Raw genomic sequence first — 18,116 nt, 5'->3', positions numbered from 1 at the left:
TCATACGACCATTTCCACAGTTTCGACAGTTTAAAATGTCTTGCAAAATTGTTCTTAACCCTCGAGCGGGCGCGCTTTGTGAACTTCGTTCACCGATCTGCGTATTTCCTTCATTAGGTCTCGGCAAGACAAACATTCTCTCCACGCGATCGTGGTGTGTTTCAAGAACCCTATGATGCTTGTGCCAGTTGATTTTCATTTTTGATGTTAAAAATGTTTTACATATACTATTTTTGTATTTTTAAATACAATTACTGCATTTTTGGATACATTGCTAATATTTTCCCCTCACATTTAATTTGAGTTACCACTGTCAACAGAGAAACCGTTTCTGAAGTGTAATATAATAATAATAATAATAATAATAAGTTTATTTGTACTACAGGCTCACAGCCTATTACAAATTAGGTTGTTTGGTTTTCACATCTACATCCTTACTTTTATCTGTTTTACAATGTAGTTAAGCCTAATACCCATACTTTATATATTATTTATACTTTTATAACCAGTAGGAAAAAAACAAACCTAAACCTAAACCTATTTATACTCTCATTACATTTCAATTAGCGCAAGTTTTCTTATTTTTATGACTGACTGTACAAAATAAAACATATGCTTTGCTTCCTCGATACTCCCAATATTTAATACTTCAGGGAACTCTTTTTCCCTAACTTTTTGTGCATGCCCATGTTGATATTGGGAACATGCAGACAGAACATGCTTTAAAGTCTCCCTCTGAAGTGTAATATATAAGGGGGCTAAAATGATTATTTTCAACTGATCAACTGAGTTCACCACGCGCCTGCTCGTGTACCTTTCAATGGCGCGCCCGCCCGAGGGTTGAAGAATTTTTCAAACCGCACTTGTATTAAAATATTTGTAATGCTCCATCGCGAGCTTAACAAGAACATTCAGGCAGTTTGATCTTAAATAGGAAATACAACTATCCGCTATGTGCTCGAACTTTCGCCATGTTTCCGGGCAATTGGTTACTCTTTCCATTGTCGTGACTGCGAATTGACGGGAAGGTTGATAGGAAGTCAAGGTACGATCGAAAGTTTCAGGGGCACAGATCATTGGAAGGGTTAATTCGCTACGACAAAATTGGTCGAGTTGTTGCTATCGCGTTTCACTCGATTACGTACCTGGGATAGGAAGCCGGCCACGTCGATGGCGCTGTTCACCCGCGGCCTCGAGGCTCGTAGCCACCCTAGGCCACCTCCGCTATCCGAGGAGTCTACGTGATGGTTCGACCTGTGCAGATGCTGGAAAATGCAGCAACGTAATTAGATCACCATGCCGACGATGAGTTCGAATGAAAATAGCCTTTGAACGCGGCTTTTCTCAAGCGTGATTCCTGACAAGACAGACAGAGACAGAACTTGTCATACCCACCAAAAACAGGAGCCTGTTGTACTACGGCTTTACGAAAGTTGAAGGTAGCAGTAGCTTAGGGAAAGCATATTGCCGAATTACAACCCATTTAGTACGCGGTATTAACATGTTCGCGTATATTATGCATCTCGTTGTAACAAATGACGTATCATGATGAATTTTGAAGATACATATTTAACGAAAAGTTACGCCGACGATATAATTCAGCGCGTTGCATAATGCTAATTGAATAATATTAAGCGAATATTACTCGATCCATTAAACGACAAAAAGTTATACATTTAAAATAACCGATATGCTGTTACGTTAATTTGTTGTCGATGTGACGAGAAAGTTGATGATCAGAAAGAATTATTGTATTTACTTCTACTTGTCTTGATTGAAATATATTTATATGGAGTGATAAGAAATGTTGTAGATTGAAATTTAACAGTTGTCAATAAATAACGTGCGGCAATACTAATTTCAGAAATAATAATCTTTAATGAAAAAATGAAGGTACCCTCAAGTTTCTGTTTTAAATAGATTGATGCGTTTTTACTTTTACAGTACTCTTACGTATTGTCAAGATAAATTAGTGTAATTCATAAATTTTTATTCGAAATATCGTGATGTCAATAATGACATCACGATAATTAACTTTCTTATTATTCTAAAACGGTATTTACATGGATCTCAAAATTGATTAACAATGACGTTTCAGATATACAATAGAATCCAATATTTTAAACTGTAAAGCATAGGAGGAAACAACATTTTTATTGAATTTGCAAATATAAATTCAAAATGAGAATATGCTGTTTCATTTCTTCTTAATGGCAGCGTATTTCTTCAGATTACATTTCAAGTAATTTCACTGAATCGTATTTTTATAAAGGAAACATAATACCGGAATAATATCTGGAATTAGTATACAAATGTACGACTTTTATAATTAGTGAAACATATTCTGACTAATGAAAGAATTAGTATGTATATACACTACCACTCAAAGATCACGATCTCTCAATTTATTTTACAATTTTTCACCAGCTTAAACAAGACATTGTTACAATGCCCTTCTTGGGTACAGATTGTATAAATTATTAGGTGTCAGAGAAAGTTTTTCGAGTTTTTTCCTAGAATTTTGTTTACTAATATAAAATAATAAAAGATTTGTTAATCGAAATATTTTCCTCCTTAAATCGCCTCTCTGATAACTTACGATTTCCACAAAAATGATGCCAATTTTGCAGCAATGAAGTCGTCGCTGAATTTTCGTATGTCTTCAAAGGATGTACATAAACTAATTATCCTTTTTAAATGAGTCCTTCAAAGACTCAAACAATTAAAACTAGTTCATATCAAGGTGCCTAAATTACGAAGAAAAGAACTTTCCAGGCTAAATATGTAATAGTTATTTGAGCTTTTAAGTCCCTAGTCTAGAAAATTGTTCTGTTTAATCTAATTCCTGGCTTAGTTTAATTAATAGTTCGTCAATGTTCTACGGCAATTTTTTGTTGTGATTTACGGCAGATTTTTATTCAGTAGAGCTTGCAAATCTTCATCTTGAGCTTTCTCGGGGTTATTAAAATTTTAATACTACACCATCAGTGGCGGATTTAAGAAAAAAGGCCCAGGTGGCAAATGTTCTGAGAGGCCCACTTTTTTCGGGAAAATGAAGGGGTAGTTTATTAAAAGCGGGGTAAGGGTAGTAGTACTGAAAAAAATATAGTTTGGATAAAATCAAATTTTTTTAAGGAGGGCCCATAGGGGTCCCCTGGAGGGGCCCATTTTTTCAGGAAAATGAAGGGATAGTTTATTAAAAGCGGGGTAAGGGTAGTAGTACTGAAAAAAATATAGCTTGGATAAAATCAAATTTTTTAAGGAGGGCCCATAGGGGTCCCCTGGAGGGGCCCATTTTTTCAGGAAAATGAAGGGGTAGTTTATTAAAAGCGGGGTAAGGGTAGTAGTACCGAAAAAAAATATAGTTTGGATAAAATCAAATTTTTTAAGGAGGGCCCATAGGGGTCCTCTGAAGGGGCCCACTTTTTCGGGAAAATGAAGAGGTAGTTTACTAAAAGCGGGGTACGAGTAGTGGTACTGAAAAAAATATAGCTTGGATAAAATCAAATTTTTTTAAGGAGGGCCCATAGGAGTCCCCTGGAGGGGCCCATTTTTCAGGAAAATGAAGAGATAGTTTACTAAAAACGGTCTTAGTGTAGTAGTACGAAAAAATATAGTTTGGATAAAATCATAATTTTTTTAAAGATTGAAGCCCTGGGGGCCTACTGGGCGGGGGCCCAGACGGCAACTGCCCATCGGCCGCCCTGTTAACACTATTTCTACCACGACCGGTCAAATGACCGTTTTTAAAATTTCGATTAGAATTTCCTGTATACAACGTAATTGAATCGCCTTTAAACTTCACGACTTTTCCTCAAATATACGTATGTATGTACATGGTATATTTCTGCATAAAAGAAACTATATTTTTGTACTGTCAAATTGGCTATTATCTTCATTCTATATTAAAATATATAAGTTGTACTAAAGACCGGTCAAATGACGCGGTAGGAATAGGTATACGTGAAGTGTCGGTAGGAATAGTGTTAAATCCGCCACTGTACACCATCACAAAGAAAAGTACAAATTGATTTGCATGCTTGTGGCGCATTTTTCCCTTGCTGACGACACACCTACAGGATGTAGTATGAATCCTTTGTCGGTGACCATTTCGTACTAAATTCTTTGTTGACTTCGTTGAAACGCTTATAGAATGCTGTATACGAATTTGCAAAAATACAGCAGGTAAATTATTCTTAAGTCGCGAAAGAAAATGGTAGGATCGGAAACCCGAACAACTTTTTCCAACACCTATTTAGTAAAATAGTTTCTTGTTCGAAACCCCATATGTATAGGTACACATAAGTACACCATAACACTTTGCATTCACGAGTAGTTACAAGTTAGTACCATGCAACGAAAAATATAAACTGGAAATAAAAAATTATAATAAAAATATGAAAGTTAATGTCTTACAGCACTGGATATTGCTCCGGAAATTAAGAATACTGGAGACAATGCAGTATCGGCAAGCACTATAAAAATGGCGCTTAAATTTAGCATTATCAGTACATTGTCTCGAGGCTTAAGGGGTTACACCACTTTGGAGACCCGAAGGGCAAGGCTAACTTCGCGATTTTTTTGACGGAAAAAGTATACGTGGCAATGATATTTCTACTTGATACTTTACTTTTTACATTACATGGAAAAAGTAATTATTGCAAAATCTTAGTTCACTGAAGACGTAGGTGGCGCTAAATACAGGCTATTGGAATACCTGGTTGAGTGAGATTTCTCCATTATTACATATCTAACCTAAAAAAAACGAAGCATATTTTTAAACTAAGTAGTTAGTAGATGCTTTTAGCTATGGTGTGACACAGGGGATTTGAAAAATCTTGCAATTTTGAGTTCTAACACCAGTTCGACTGAAAAAGTTGAAAATTTTTGTGAGTTTTTTTGTGCATAAAAACCGTCCTACGTGAATAAAAAAAAACAGTGTGTATTGCGATAGACAATGCATTTTTGCATTACCATGCAAATTCTGAAGGTCCTACGATACTCTGATGTCGAGTTATGCTGTCAACCAGGCAAGAAAGTGTGGTTTCGTGAAAAACGCGGTTTAAGGTAGTTCCTGAATAATCTACTAAATTGAAGATTTCTTTCAAATTTCGTTCAAACTAATTTGGGATACAAGAAACCCTTGTAGAAAGTTTAAAATCGATTTACCACATAGTTATCGAGAAATTGTTAATTAAAGTTGATGCATTTTAACACAGTGGCATATGGCAGAGTCGAAAAAAGAGGGTTATAGTTTCAGTTTTTCTCCTGAAACAGGAAAACTATATTCAAGAAGTGTACTAAAATTGGCACAGAAGTACATCGAAGTGTGAGGAAATGAATTTATTAATTTCTGCAAAACTAACCACATCGTTTCTTCGTAAATGCCCATAAAAAATAGGTTTTCGTGCATTTATTTTAGAAACTACGTGGAGTAGTCAACGTGGCAACGTCGCACAATCGATATGTTTAGACATTTAAATAACGAACGACGATTCAAATTCATACGAACATTTTTTCTGACATTTTTTGGTTATAAAAGACGCTACGAATAAATGCGACGTTGTCAGATCTGCTCCTCCAATTCACTACGCTAATCAATTTAATATTCTACTTTCGTATTACAATTATTTATATTAACATTGAATTTTTTAAAGTATATATACATGACGTTAAAAATTATTATTATTTCCATAGTATCATACTACTTTATATTTATCGTTTATTATTCAACTCTAATTTGACTAACATAGTTGGTTAGGAACTACCTTAAAGCTCGTCAGGCGCATTTGCGCATATCGTACAGGTTTTCGGATTATGGACTATATCTCTGTTATTCTAATGAATTTTTTCCACCTTTTTCAAAATATTTTTAAAAGTCCAAATTATGTTCATGGGAATTTTTTTCTCGATCTTTTAAACTGTCAAGGTGGGGTAACCCCTTAATGACAAAATAACATTACGAAAAATATTGTTAAATATTAAAAATCAGAAAGGATAACTGATATAGGTGTACCAATATAACAAGTTATCATTAAATCAGAAATATACAGTACTTATTATTAAAATTGGTGTTATTTCGAACAGGAAAGTATGTAGACAGAGACAAAGAGGCCATTGTGTTCCTACAGGATGTAATATTCTTAGTGATAGACAACGTTTTTTGAGTAACAGTGCAATAACTTCAATTATTAATTTCTAGTTATGCGGAGTTATTTAAGTAGATGCACAAAAACACAATTACGCGATCGTAAGTTTTATTGTTTTTAAACAAAGTGGCGATAGACACTGACTCGAAGAGTGCAGAAATTTGCTGAAAGAATTACGAAAACTTGTTTAGTACTTAGTACTGGAATACAATATTAGTTTGATAAAATTTATGTAAAACAGGTGAGTTTTTGCAATTGTTTTGTTTCTTTCTAAATAAAGGGATTATTCCGGAAGAATTCCACTTAAGTCCAAATCGCCCGTGAATTTCATTAGGGTGGGTTTCTTTATACGCGACTGGACGCATCGTCAAGAATTTCAAAGTCGATTTTCTCGAAAATGAAGCGCAATATCGAAAAATTGTATTCCTTTTTCTAGACTTATTTACTTGTTATAAGTCGAAAAGAAAGAGTAACTTTTTTCCATATCGCGCTTCATTTTCGAGAAAATCGACTTTGAAATTCTTGACGATGCGTCCAGTCGCGTGTAAGGGAAGGAAACCTACCCTAATGAAATTCACGGTCGATTTGGACGTAAGTAGACTTCGCCCTTTGTAAAACTCCTTCAATTTTCTGCAGCATGACGTTCGAAGTGTTTTCACCTAGAAATTTGAATTGCTAAATTATAGTACCTACCGAATAATGCATGGTCACAAACTTTTGAGCGGTAGTGTATTTCTTGCCGAGTGTTTACATACTGCTTGATTGTGCAATATTGCAAGACTACCTGCATAATTTGTAAAATTTGTAGAATAACAAATTCAAATATGACTTTAATTAAACGTTTTAATATCCATTGCCTTCATTTTAGTGTTTTTTACTAAAAATAATCGCCCGTGAATTTCATTAGGGTGGGATTCTTTATATGTGACTGGACGCATAGTCAAGAATTTCAAAGTCGATTTTCTAAAAAATGAAGCGCAATATCGAAAAATTGTATTCCTTTTTCTAGACTTATTTATTTGTTATAAGTCGAAAAGAAAGAGTGACTTTTTTTCATATCGCGTTTCATTTTCGAGAAAATCGACTTGGAAATTCTTGATGATGCGCCCAGTCGCGTATAAGGAAACCTACCCTAATGAAATCCACGGGCGATTGTTTTTAGTAAAAAACACTAAAATGGAGTCAATGGATATTGAAAAGTTTAATTAAGGTCATATTTGAATTTATTATTCTACAAATTTTACAAATTATACAGGCTACTGTCTGTATAGCATGGAAATGATATTATTCCTTTAAAAAAATTCAAGGGAATCTTCATTTTTTCATAAAAATATGAATTCTTGATATTCGTACTATTTTTAATCATTGTGTGTTGAAAATTGTGAAATTTGGTTTCATAACTTTCTCGTCACGGTGTACACTTCCGCGTAGAATAAACGTATAAATCGAATGTTTACGATACTCCTATGAATTTTATTATTACTATGACATAATATAGAAGTATAGAACTCCTATAGTTTGTTCAACAACTACCATTATTTTTAGTGAGTATTCTTTGAATTGAAACATCTATGTAATCCTCTCCCTGATGCACCGATATTCAACAATGATTTCTTAGTACAACATCTACCTGTTTCATGTTGCGGATGATGAACTTCTATTATTGAAGTTTCTTTTCTAGAAGACGGATTATCTAATAATTACGCCGGTTAATATATTTGTTTCCTTATGATATTTCATAAGTAGGCGTGGTTGTAAATGTCACTAGAAAGTAAGCGCAATAAATACTTACACATTAGCGATTATTGAAAATTATTGATAATTTACATTGTACGTTAAACTTGGATGAAACTATACATTATTCTTATACACGTGATTTGATGTTGCATAGTATCATATGAAACAACTTGGAACTTGGGTGGAAAGTGTAACAAAATTTTTCACAAGAATAGACGAAGATTTATTTTATCATTACGTACCTAGGTGAAAAATTAGTAATATGTATTAACATAATTACAGCATTAAATATTTAAAAACAAACAGACTTGATGCACCAAAAAAGAGATTCAAACTTTCTGTACATTTTCCACTGCTCATATCCATGGATTACCTGAAAGGTGTAATTATAGTATCTTCATGAGAAGCAATTTCATCCAAGCAATTATTCGTACACGTATTATCAACCTGCGGAAAATAATCGATTGCATTGTATTTGGCGAGGGAGTATTACAGTAAGAACAAAATTAATTGGCCGCTGAAGAACGCGCGAGGCTACTATTGGCTACCCCCACCACTCCATATTTCACCTTCTCCCAACATCCATTAACTCTTTCGGTACGTAATTAAGTTTGAGTAAACGGTTGCCCATTGCTTGCCAGAAAGTGCACAGTTACTTATGATTATAAGCTTTTTAAGAAATATAAATACAAAATCGTAGTTTACGGAAGTCAACTGCTGCAGTGAAAGAGTTAAGTTTGACAGAATCAGATGCAGAAAACGTCACCCTACAGACATACATTTTCTGTGTTTCAAATATGGAGGCTAGATGGCGTAGCGGAGAGACAAGAGTAATGTCGGGCGTTTTGCACAGTTTGGGATGTGATACTCAACGATCAGTTGATTTTGTTCCGACTATGGCCATGACATAAATTCAATTGGGTAAATGTAATAATACAATCGATTCTTCCAACCTAAAACTCTTCGTAAGCATTTCAAGTGGGCTAAGCATTTCTCCTGGTGAATACGGTGATCGTGACGTAAAAGCATCGACGTGCGCGGTGCATTATTTTTAAATCGATTTGTATCAACACCTGGATGCAATAGCGTTGCAATTCCTGTGCACGAGAATTTGTGCGAACACTGTGCGAGAATTGTGCGTGTCGCGTGAAAGGGTAATCGCACTAGAACGCACCGAAGTGAATTGAAGCGGACAGACTGTAGCTTCTAAGCAAAACAAATGTGCTTGTGAATCTATAAAAGAGTCGATGGTTGGCATTTTTCAGTAAGAACGTTTGACTTATACCTTTTTTGCTTTCACTCACACTTTTGTATGTACTTTAACGTAAATGAGAGAAAAGTTTATAGTTCATTTGCGTAAGTTACTCAATTCATCTGAACTTTTAGGAATATGTCCTGTTCTTTAGTGTTATTCCCTGAATGATACAAGCATTGTATAGCAGTATATGGAATAGAAAGATGGCAAAATTACGGTAGGGGAAAGACCGGGGTAGGTTGTAACACGGGGTACATTGTAACATAACTAAAATCTTTTGAAACACAAATCTGGCAACCCACAGCATGCGAGAGCTGCTTGACGATATTAGCACCGTCGGTTTTAGTGACGCAAACGAGCGTTATGTATTCATTTTGTGGTTGTAGCCCAGAATTTTAGTATGTAGAGCACGTAAGTAAATTTTGTCTTAGCACTTTTATTCCAATTAACCGCCATTAGAAATCGTTTGAATTTTTGCTTCCTTGTCGCAAACGAATCAGTGGGTTTATTAAAATGTGTACGCATTTTAGTAATTTGATGTTTACTTTCTCGTTTGCTAAGATAAAACTCAAAAATTCAAGCTCGGGGTAAATTGTAACATGTTACTACTATTGCGAGATGAGAAGAAACAATACTACCAAAAAAGCTGAAATGTCTGGGTTAGGGGAATCGTCCGGTCGGTCCACCTTATCCCCTCCAAGAAGTCCTACTTTTCGGTTCTTAGCGACTGTTCATATCCGCGGATTGTTGCGATTGGTTTCGTTCGTGTTCTTCGCCACGGAACGAACTGTGTTGGAGGGGATACGTTGACGCGAGCGGGTGATTCCCCTTGCCCCTGTGACATTTCAGCTTGGTGGTAGTCTTGTTTCTTCTCATCTCGCAATAGTACTTACTCCGCTCTAAATCAGCGCTGTCCAGCGTAGGGGCCCCCCACGCGCCTGCTTCCCCTTCCAATCTTTCTCTCGCACAGCGTGCCTTCCGTTGTCAAGGAGACCGCGTCGCGCTACGAAGGCTGCCATGACGGGCTAGCCGAGCTATACTGAATCCATCCTAAGAAAAACCCTAACGTCCATACCGTTTTGTGACCGCAGCCCCCACTACTGCTTACGGGCCCGACGCAGGCGATTGTTTGTAGCGCTTTACCTGTCGGGTTCCCTGCTTCTCCAAGGGCGGGACGTGACCGATGTCAATGTCAACACTGCAGGTTGCGGAACGGTTGACAGAGAGGTAACAGGCGGTAAGACGGAGAAAAACGTAGGCGGTTAAGTGGGGAGTCGGACCAATCAGCGCCTCCTCAGAATCACCCCTGCGCGAACGAGGTTTTTCTTAGGATGGATTAACTATAGCGTCTTCGCAGTTAGCGTCGCGCGGTATCCCTGACAACGCGGACGAGAGTGGGAGAACCCCAAGCTCCCGCGGGAGCGACCTTGGACAGCGCTAATGGTGATAAAGCAAACATGCTATTTGCTGACGCACCGGAAAAAGATGCTCTAGACCAGGGTTGCACAGGGAGCCAGTTTTAGCGCCTAGCTGCGAGCAACCCGCCTGTTCCGTTGCTAAGGTTAGAACCGGTGAGGCAAACTGCAGTAGTGTACGTGCATTTGGTGTGACCTGAACCCAGCTATATATACTTACGCTACGAGCCTACGAGCACGCACGTACACTACTGCAGTTTTCCTCACCGATTCTAACCTTAGCAACGGGAGAGGCGGGTTGCTCGCAGCTAGGCGCTAAAAATGGCTCCCTGTGCAACCCTGGTCTAGAGCATCTTTTTCCGGTGCGTCAGCAAATAGCATGTTTGCTTTATCACCATTTAGAGCAGTGCTGTCCAAGGTCGCTCCCGCGGGAGCTTGGGGTTCTCCCACTCTCGTCCGCGTTGTCAGGGATACGGCGCGACGCTAACTGCGAAGACGTTAGCCCGGCTAGCCCGTCATGGCGCTAAAAACGGCTCCCTGTGCACCCCTGCTCTAGACGAACAACAGAACAATTGAGAATCCGAAAAGTAGAAATAAAGTATGATGGCAAAAGTAAAGAAAGCGAGGAAGAAGATTTTCATAGAATCAGATGAATAAGTAATGATTGTTTAACTCACGTATATCAAATGTTTAATAATGATCTGTGTTTTCATTTATATTTCTTAGAAATGTTTACTTGTGTTCATATTTGTATTTAAGTAAAACAGTTGTGTTACAATTTACCCCACATGGTGTTACTTTTTACCCCGGACTGGGGCACCTTGTAACAAAGGCTCAGATTTGTTTAAGATGAAGCTAGATGTCTAAGTGTCCAAGACTTTGTCACGGAAGTCACGCAAATTATTTCCTGATTGAGGAAAACACTTTCGAGAAAACACTGTGCGAACTTTTTTTGTTACAATCTGTCTCGGTCTCCCCTACCTTATAACTTATAATAATCCTTTCATTTTGTATAGAAAGTATCAACTCTCTACGGTACAGTCAATTTCTGTAGCGAGGTTAGTTTTATCCTCAGCTGCATTTAGTACATTACTTTTATCTTGTACGCTTACTATTGGATGAGGAAGAGTAATTTTTTCACATGCTCGTGTTTCCCCTACTAGTAGTAAAAAAACAGATAGCACACAGACATCTTGCAAATGTCTTAACGTCGTTTTGCTGAGACATTTATGGTATCTTAGGGACGCGCATTAAAAACCCAAAAACGTTCAATGTTTATTTACGTAAAGTAATGTAGCAGCTCGTCTGAAGCAGCTATTTAAAAGACAATTAGAAAACGTTATTAAGATAATTTCAGAATCGTATTTAGATCAATAAATTTGATTAGCATTATTAGGATGTAATAGCATTTAATAGGCATTATTAGGATGTCTTCGATAGCCTTCGAATAAGTCTGAAGTGCCGGAACAACAATTACCTAACCTTAAGGGGTACTCTGATAGTCCGGGTCTGAAAAAATCAATTGTATTTCAATTTTTCGAAAGTATTTAATTGTTAGAATATACTGTTAAAAGCTGGGAGCAATATTCGAAGTATTTCGTCATTTATGGAGCTGTGAAGCGAGTTCGTTGCAGCGCGCTGCGTAAACGCTGAAACGCGTTTTCCTCGGGATGACTATTTTTCGACTGGATGGTGGGCCAGGAAAAAACTGCCCGACCAAACGCTCTGTAACTTTTCGAGGTTGCTTTACAAACGATTGGCTATCGCATGGAGCAGGATCGAGTTTTTTTAAATGAAAATTTCATACTTTTTTTACATCTTACATTTGCAAAAACATGTTCATTTCGGCCATTTGTTCAATTCTGACATAACTGGCTATTTCTACTTCCTGCGATAGCGGAACTTGTACACATTACGAATCTCTTTGGAATTTTCATTTTAGATAAGTTTATGAGCCGAAACCTGACCTGCCGCCAAGGTGTCTCTTTTTCCAGGCGTCATGTTGGAGCACAATTTTTGAATAAAAAATAATTAAAAAATTAAAAAAAAAATTGTATACTCTTTAAGTAGATGAATATTATGTGAAACGTTTTGCGCGATTATATTTGTTAGCAATTTTTCCCGAGCACCCCCTTAAACTAAAATAACTCCGACTTCGATAAAAATATCTTTCATTTACATAATATTACAACTCTACATTTTGGTAAAAATATATAAAAAAAGTTTCTTGGTGAGGTGCTGATGTCTGTGTCAAAAGCCCTTTTATAAGTTAATAAGCGCGAGTTATACATTTTTCGGCCTCTGACATTTTATTTTAGAATTTTTGCTTGTTCCGCAGCTGTTTTTTATTTCCTCGAGTATAAGGAGACATGGCAGGAGCGCATTTTCAGTCTCTTTCTGCAAATTCAGAGTAATGTGACACAGGTATTGAAACAGACACCAGAATGTCAGTATACCAGAAATGTTACGAACAACGGATCCGACGCGACGTTGGAATGCGTGAGTAGGGTAGACCAGGGGCGGTAGTAACACTCTGACTTTGGAATACGATTACGCAGGAACTGTTACATTTACAACAAAAACTCTTATACGCAAATGTTACTTACTTACTTTACATCATTGAGTCACAACAGTTCGGCTATATGTCAAGTAATATCTAAGTTATTAATAAAAAATGAGAATAGTAGCACAAATTTAACTTTACAAACTTAAAATATTTATTGATTTATATTATAATAATAAATGAAAAAAGTAAAATCTATAACCAATTATGTGGTATCGCAATTGTGGCAGAAATAAGAAACGTTTTGGCTGGTTCATTCTGTGGGAGCGGGAATCAAATAGAATACACAACACTTTACTATTTAAATTGAGATGTAATATAATGATATTAGTCGGAAAATATAAATTGCTGAACTTTCGGCGCACGTGTCTCTACCTCTCATTCTCCATTAACCATACATACACTCTCTTACCCACTTTCATTTCCCATTTTCACCCATAGATGTCTCATACTTCATTCCGCAGGCCCATTCACAATAAAACAACCATGCATACATTCACACATTCTTCATCTGCTCAATCCTTACATTCAGTATATTGCACCTATTTTTCTTTTGGTTTGCTTGTGCTATGCTATAGGATTCCATGCAAACGAGACAATAATATTATCCTTCTTTGTCACTATTCGGTTCTATTGCGGTACAACTGACTCCGATTGCCGATGTTACAATCGCCCCCGACCATGGTCTTGAACTTCAATTATAAATTTGGACTAACGAGACGCATAAAAGTGCTAAGTAACGATCAGTACTACTTTAAAAAAGGTCCAATTACAGGCTAAAAAATCGGAAAAGCACATACTTGCAATGGCAGTGTTTATATTACAATTTTAAGTCAGTAAGAAAAAGTTACTTTAGGGCAGTGGTGAGCAACCTTTTGTCCGAAGTGGACCACAAGTGGAAACTACGCGGGCCGCAATATTAAATACATAAATATAACTAATCCAAGAATTTTAATTTATGGGCTGAATTTGTTATTCCTGACATTGATTTAAAATAAAACTTTTTTTTTAAATTTGATGCACTGTTTATTAGTAATATATAGCTACATATTATAGTATAAACAGGTATATGTATGTATATTTTTCTAATTAAATGCACTTAAATAACCATTGAAATTTACTTAACGAGATACTTGATTCTGTTTCTCATTAACGAGCTTGACAATATTGGGTGCGATATTCGAAACTACTACTCTAATACAATTATTTAATCGTTCATCAGTGAGTCGATTACGACGATCACTTTTTAAAATTTTCAGTTTCGAGAATAGTTGCAATGGAAAAAAAACAAACAAATTTTAATAATTTTTCATCACCCTTTAATATAAATGCTAAAGCTAAAAGAATTCCTGAAGAATTTCAAATGGAAATAATCGATTCACAAAACGACACAGAATTAAGGAATGAATTTCAGAATGCTAGTCTCATTGAATTTTATAAGCGTTATTTTCCGGCTAATAAATTTCCATTGCTAGCTACCCACTCCAGGCAAATAATGAGCTTGTTTAATAGTACTTACGTATGCGTGTGAGCAACTATTCTCGAGAATGAAAATTTTAAAAAATGATCGTCGTAATCGACTCGATGACGAGCGATTAAACAATTGTATTAGAAACCACTTAAAAGGGCATTAAATAAAGTGCCAAATAAACAGTTTTCATTTTTTTTATCATAATTAAGTTAACAAAGATGAAAAAAAAAATAAACGTAAAAAAATATAAAATTCTACAACATTAGAAAGGGATAATTGTATCCTATTTTTGGCGCAAAATTCATTCCGATATCTTTTACAGTTCAAAAGATATATGCAAATGTTCAGGCGGGCCGCAGGTCAGCGGCTGGCGGGCCAAATGCGGCCCACGGGCCGCGGGCCGCGGGTTGCTCATCACTGCTTTAGAGTATCGAAAAGTTATTTTATTCACTATCAATGTCCATTGCGTATCTATGCTCCTAGGACGTGGATGTCTGTATTCCAAATGTCATTGTTCATCATATATCCAAAATTGGTATTAATATCTATTATATGTTTCGAGATATTTAGCGTGTTACATTCGCCCCCTGTTACTACCGCCCCTGGTCTACCGTACAGAGTGTTAAACAAGTGATGGTCACTGCTTTCAGGAGTGAATCTACGCCTCTGGATCGGTGAACATTTGTGAAAAAAGTTTACTGCAAAATGTTTAAACCATTGAAAATCAATGTTAATTTTTTTTTACTTTGCCATATTCTGCTTGCTGAACGGAGAGAAAGTCTAAAAGGAACCATATATGGCAGGCCCAACGTTTCCTAAAAAAAAAAATTTATAAGTTTTGGCATGGATGAAATGATCCATGTATTTCATGAAACAATTTTTCACGTTTTTGAGGAAACGGTGCGTTTGCGACACATGATTCCTTTTAGACTTTTTAAACTTTCAGCGAGCAGAATTTGTTGATGTTAAATATAATATTAACATTAATTTTCTCTTATAAACAATTTTGCGGCAAGTTTTTTTTAAAAATATCTACCGATCCAGAGGTGTGGATTCGTCCCTGAAAGCAGTGACCATCCTTTTTTTAACACCCTGTACACTGCGTACAATCTGAAGAGGACGACTTTAAAAGCGATGGCGTGACAACTGTGTAATTTTGAAAATAAAACTTTTAAATGAATTATTTTTGTAACTTTATCCTCATTTCTTGTATCAACGATAATTTTGCACGTTATGGCGATCGCGGAAGTTGCGCAAATTAGCAAAGTTGTTCAATTTCAATGATAAAATCGCTCGGTTTAAAATGTGAATGCAGTTAAAGTTAAGCATTTTTGCCTCGTATGATGAGTAGAATAGGTCAAAGCATTTATTTCTAGTATTAATTAATAACTGCAAAACGATAAAGTATTAAATACGTTGCGAATTTTCCATTTTACAAGTCCACACCCTGCTTGTATTTGTACAAATTAATGTAATGGAAGAAACAGAAAGCGAAAATGAAAAAACCTAATAATAGATACTCCTACCAATAGAATTACATCTAGAACTCATTAGCGACGTCTTAAAGATGTAATTTTGAAACGTTTTGTACGTCTTCCAGCCGCTGAGATTACATTATAAAATGTTCAGACCAAAAACGGGGGTAATTAGAGTCCCTAAGACACCGTGTGCTATCTGAGATATTAATCAAATTCATTTCTATAACGTTACACGTGTTATGTAGTAGGGCAGCTGATATTATAACTAAATAATCTGATTCGAGATATTTTTATTTTTGAACCATTGTATAAAACAAAAAATAACTACACTGCGTTCCATATAAGAGCGTACCAACGCCCCTACCGATTTGCGGCCGATCTGCGCAGCTCCCACGGATCTGACGCACGCGATTGGTCGTAGCAGTTTCCCTGCCTGTTTACTACCAATCAGCAGTGTATCCCAGGGCGAAACGAGTATGCTCTAATGTGGAACGCAGTGTAGAGTAAATTACGAAAGTTGCCTTCGTTCAAGTATGTAAATTGAAGAATATAGATATGTTGCAGAACAAACATAAAAGTTCAGACGTTCGAATATTGATGTTTGCATTCATTCGTGTTGTCTGTTTTTATTCAGTTGTATAGAAACCTGTATTGAATGAGATGAATGAGTACACCATATTCTTTAATTTGCAGCGTGAATCATGTATACAAACTTTGACTTCTGTGTATCTTATACATCACTACTGTACCTATACGCATTTAAAAGAACATAGATTAAATCCTGTATTCTATAACAATTTCTTATTTCTTTTTTTTTATGCTGAAATTTATTTTTGAAATAAAGATTTCTACTTTTTGCTGTACGTCAGCTGATAACGGTGTTGTTTGGTTTCAGTAGAATTTCCTAATCCACGCGTACGCAAAATCATAGGGTAAAAGGGGGAGAGACGCCATACTTTTTGTATAAAGGAGTAATAAATAAAAAAAAAATGCAATATAATTAAATCGTTTCTTTGTTATTTCAACGGTACACTAGTATTATATAGTATAATCACAATGTTTTTGTCTTTCGTCAAAAAAATAAAAAAAGTGGATAATGAACAATATAAGTCCGCAAAGAGCCATCTCTCCCACATAGTGTGGGATAGACGCCATACAGCTAAAAAATACTTAGGTATTAACCGAGATAGCAAAATATACTTTAAATAGGCTAAGAACAAAAAAAAACAACATATTAAAACCACTTCTTACCTTACTGTGTCTTTGTTTTACTTGCAACATTCACTGAAACCGCATTCACACAAAACTTTCCTCAGACAAATTACGCACTACATAAATCTTTCCTTCATAAATACGTCGCCCTCTAGCGCAGCCGAACAGGCACTGACAATTTCACTGCTGCCATCTATGAGTAGTTAAGCACAGTGAGAAATATAGACGTCTCGTTCCTAAATACTGAACTCGCGAAGGTATGGCGTCTCTCCTCCTATGGCGTCTCTCCCCCTTTTACCTTATCTACCAGTAGACCACAAGTGAACGTGTCTATATAACTTTTTTATATTTACACGATTATCGCAGTAGCTTATACCATGGAATTTAATTAGTGGACTTTATTAACTAAGGGGCGACTCGCGATCGATTTAGTCTATATCCTGATGTTAACGTATGGCTTTCCCGTCTCTACCAGATTCGTGATCTCATTGAGATTTGGGCCAGGAAGCTATTACTCTAGAAACTTTGAGACAAGATATATTTAGTAGGATCATCGATCTCTGAAAGCAATGTTCTTCCTATAAACATCAGATCACTAGTCACGTACTGCTTTATGGTACTTTTGACGTTGATTTACCGCCCCTTTAATACCTACCTTGTGACCGTAGAATATTAAAGATGATGCTTTTATTTTACTCATTTATCGTCGCATTGCAAAATGAAAATTTATTTTGATTAAGAATCAATATATCCTGTAAAATATGCAATTTATTTTCTCAATAATAAATTTTTCACTGAAAGAATCCGCGGTTAACTGACGCATGTACCTCTGTTCT

General features: G+C 36.2%; 1 protein-coding gene and 1 long non-coding RNA gene across 4 annotated transcripts in view; one reads left to right on the top strand and one right to left on the bottom strand.

Annotated features, from left to right (window-relative positions):
* LOC143372222 (uncharacterized) overlaps positions 1 to 18,116 on the bottom strand; it is a 310,267-nt gene that overhangs the window by 42,350 nt on the left and 249,801 nt on the right. For all 3 annotated transcript variants that reach the window (XM_076818264.1, XM_076818265.1, XM_076818263.1), the window contains one exon: positions 1,146 to 1,265. In XM_076818264.1, the coding sequence (XP_076674379.1) occupies positions 1,146 to 1,265 (120 nt within the window). The remainder of the gene's footprint in view (positions 1 to 1,145; positions 1,266 to 18,116) is intronic.
* The window catches only part of LOC143372284 (uncharacterized), a 139,507-nt gene continuing 132,705 nt past the window's right edge, over positions 11,315 to 18,116 (top strand). The window contains exon 1 of the long non-coding RNA XR_013086261.1: positions 11,315 to 11,417. This is a non-coding gene — a long non-coding RNA (uncharacterized LOC143372284). The remainder of the gene's footprint in view (positions 11,418 to 18,116) is intronic.

The sequence above is a fragment of the Andrena cerasifolii genome, chromosome 8 (genome assembly GCF_050908995.1).
Source record: "Andrena cerasifolii isolate SP2316 chromosome 8, iyAndCera1_principal, whole genome shotgun sequence".
Lineage (NCBI taxonomy): Eukaryota > Metazoa > Arthropoda > Insecta > Hymenoptera > Andrenidae > Andrena > Andrena cerasifolii.
The sequence above is the reverse complement of the archived record's forward strand: the minus strand, read 5'-3'. Positions and strand labels throughout refer to the sequence as shown.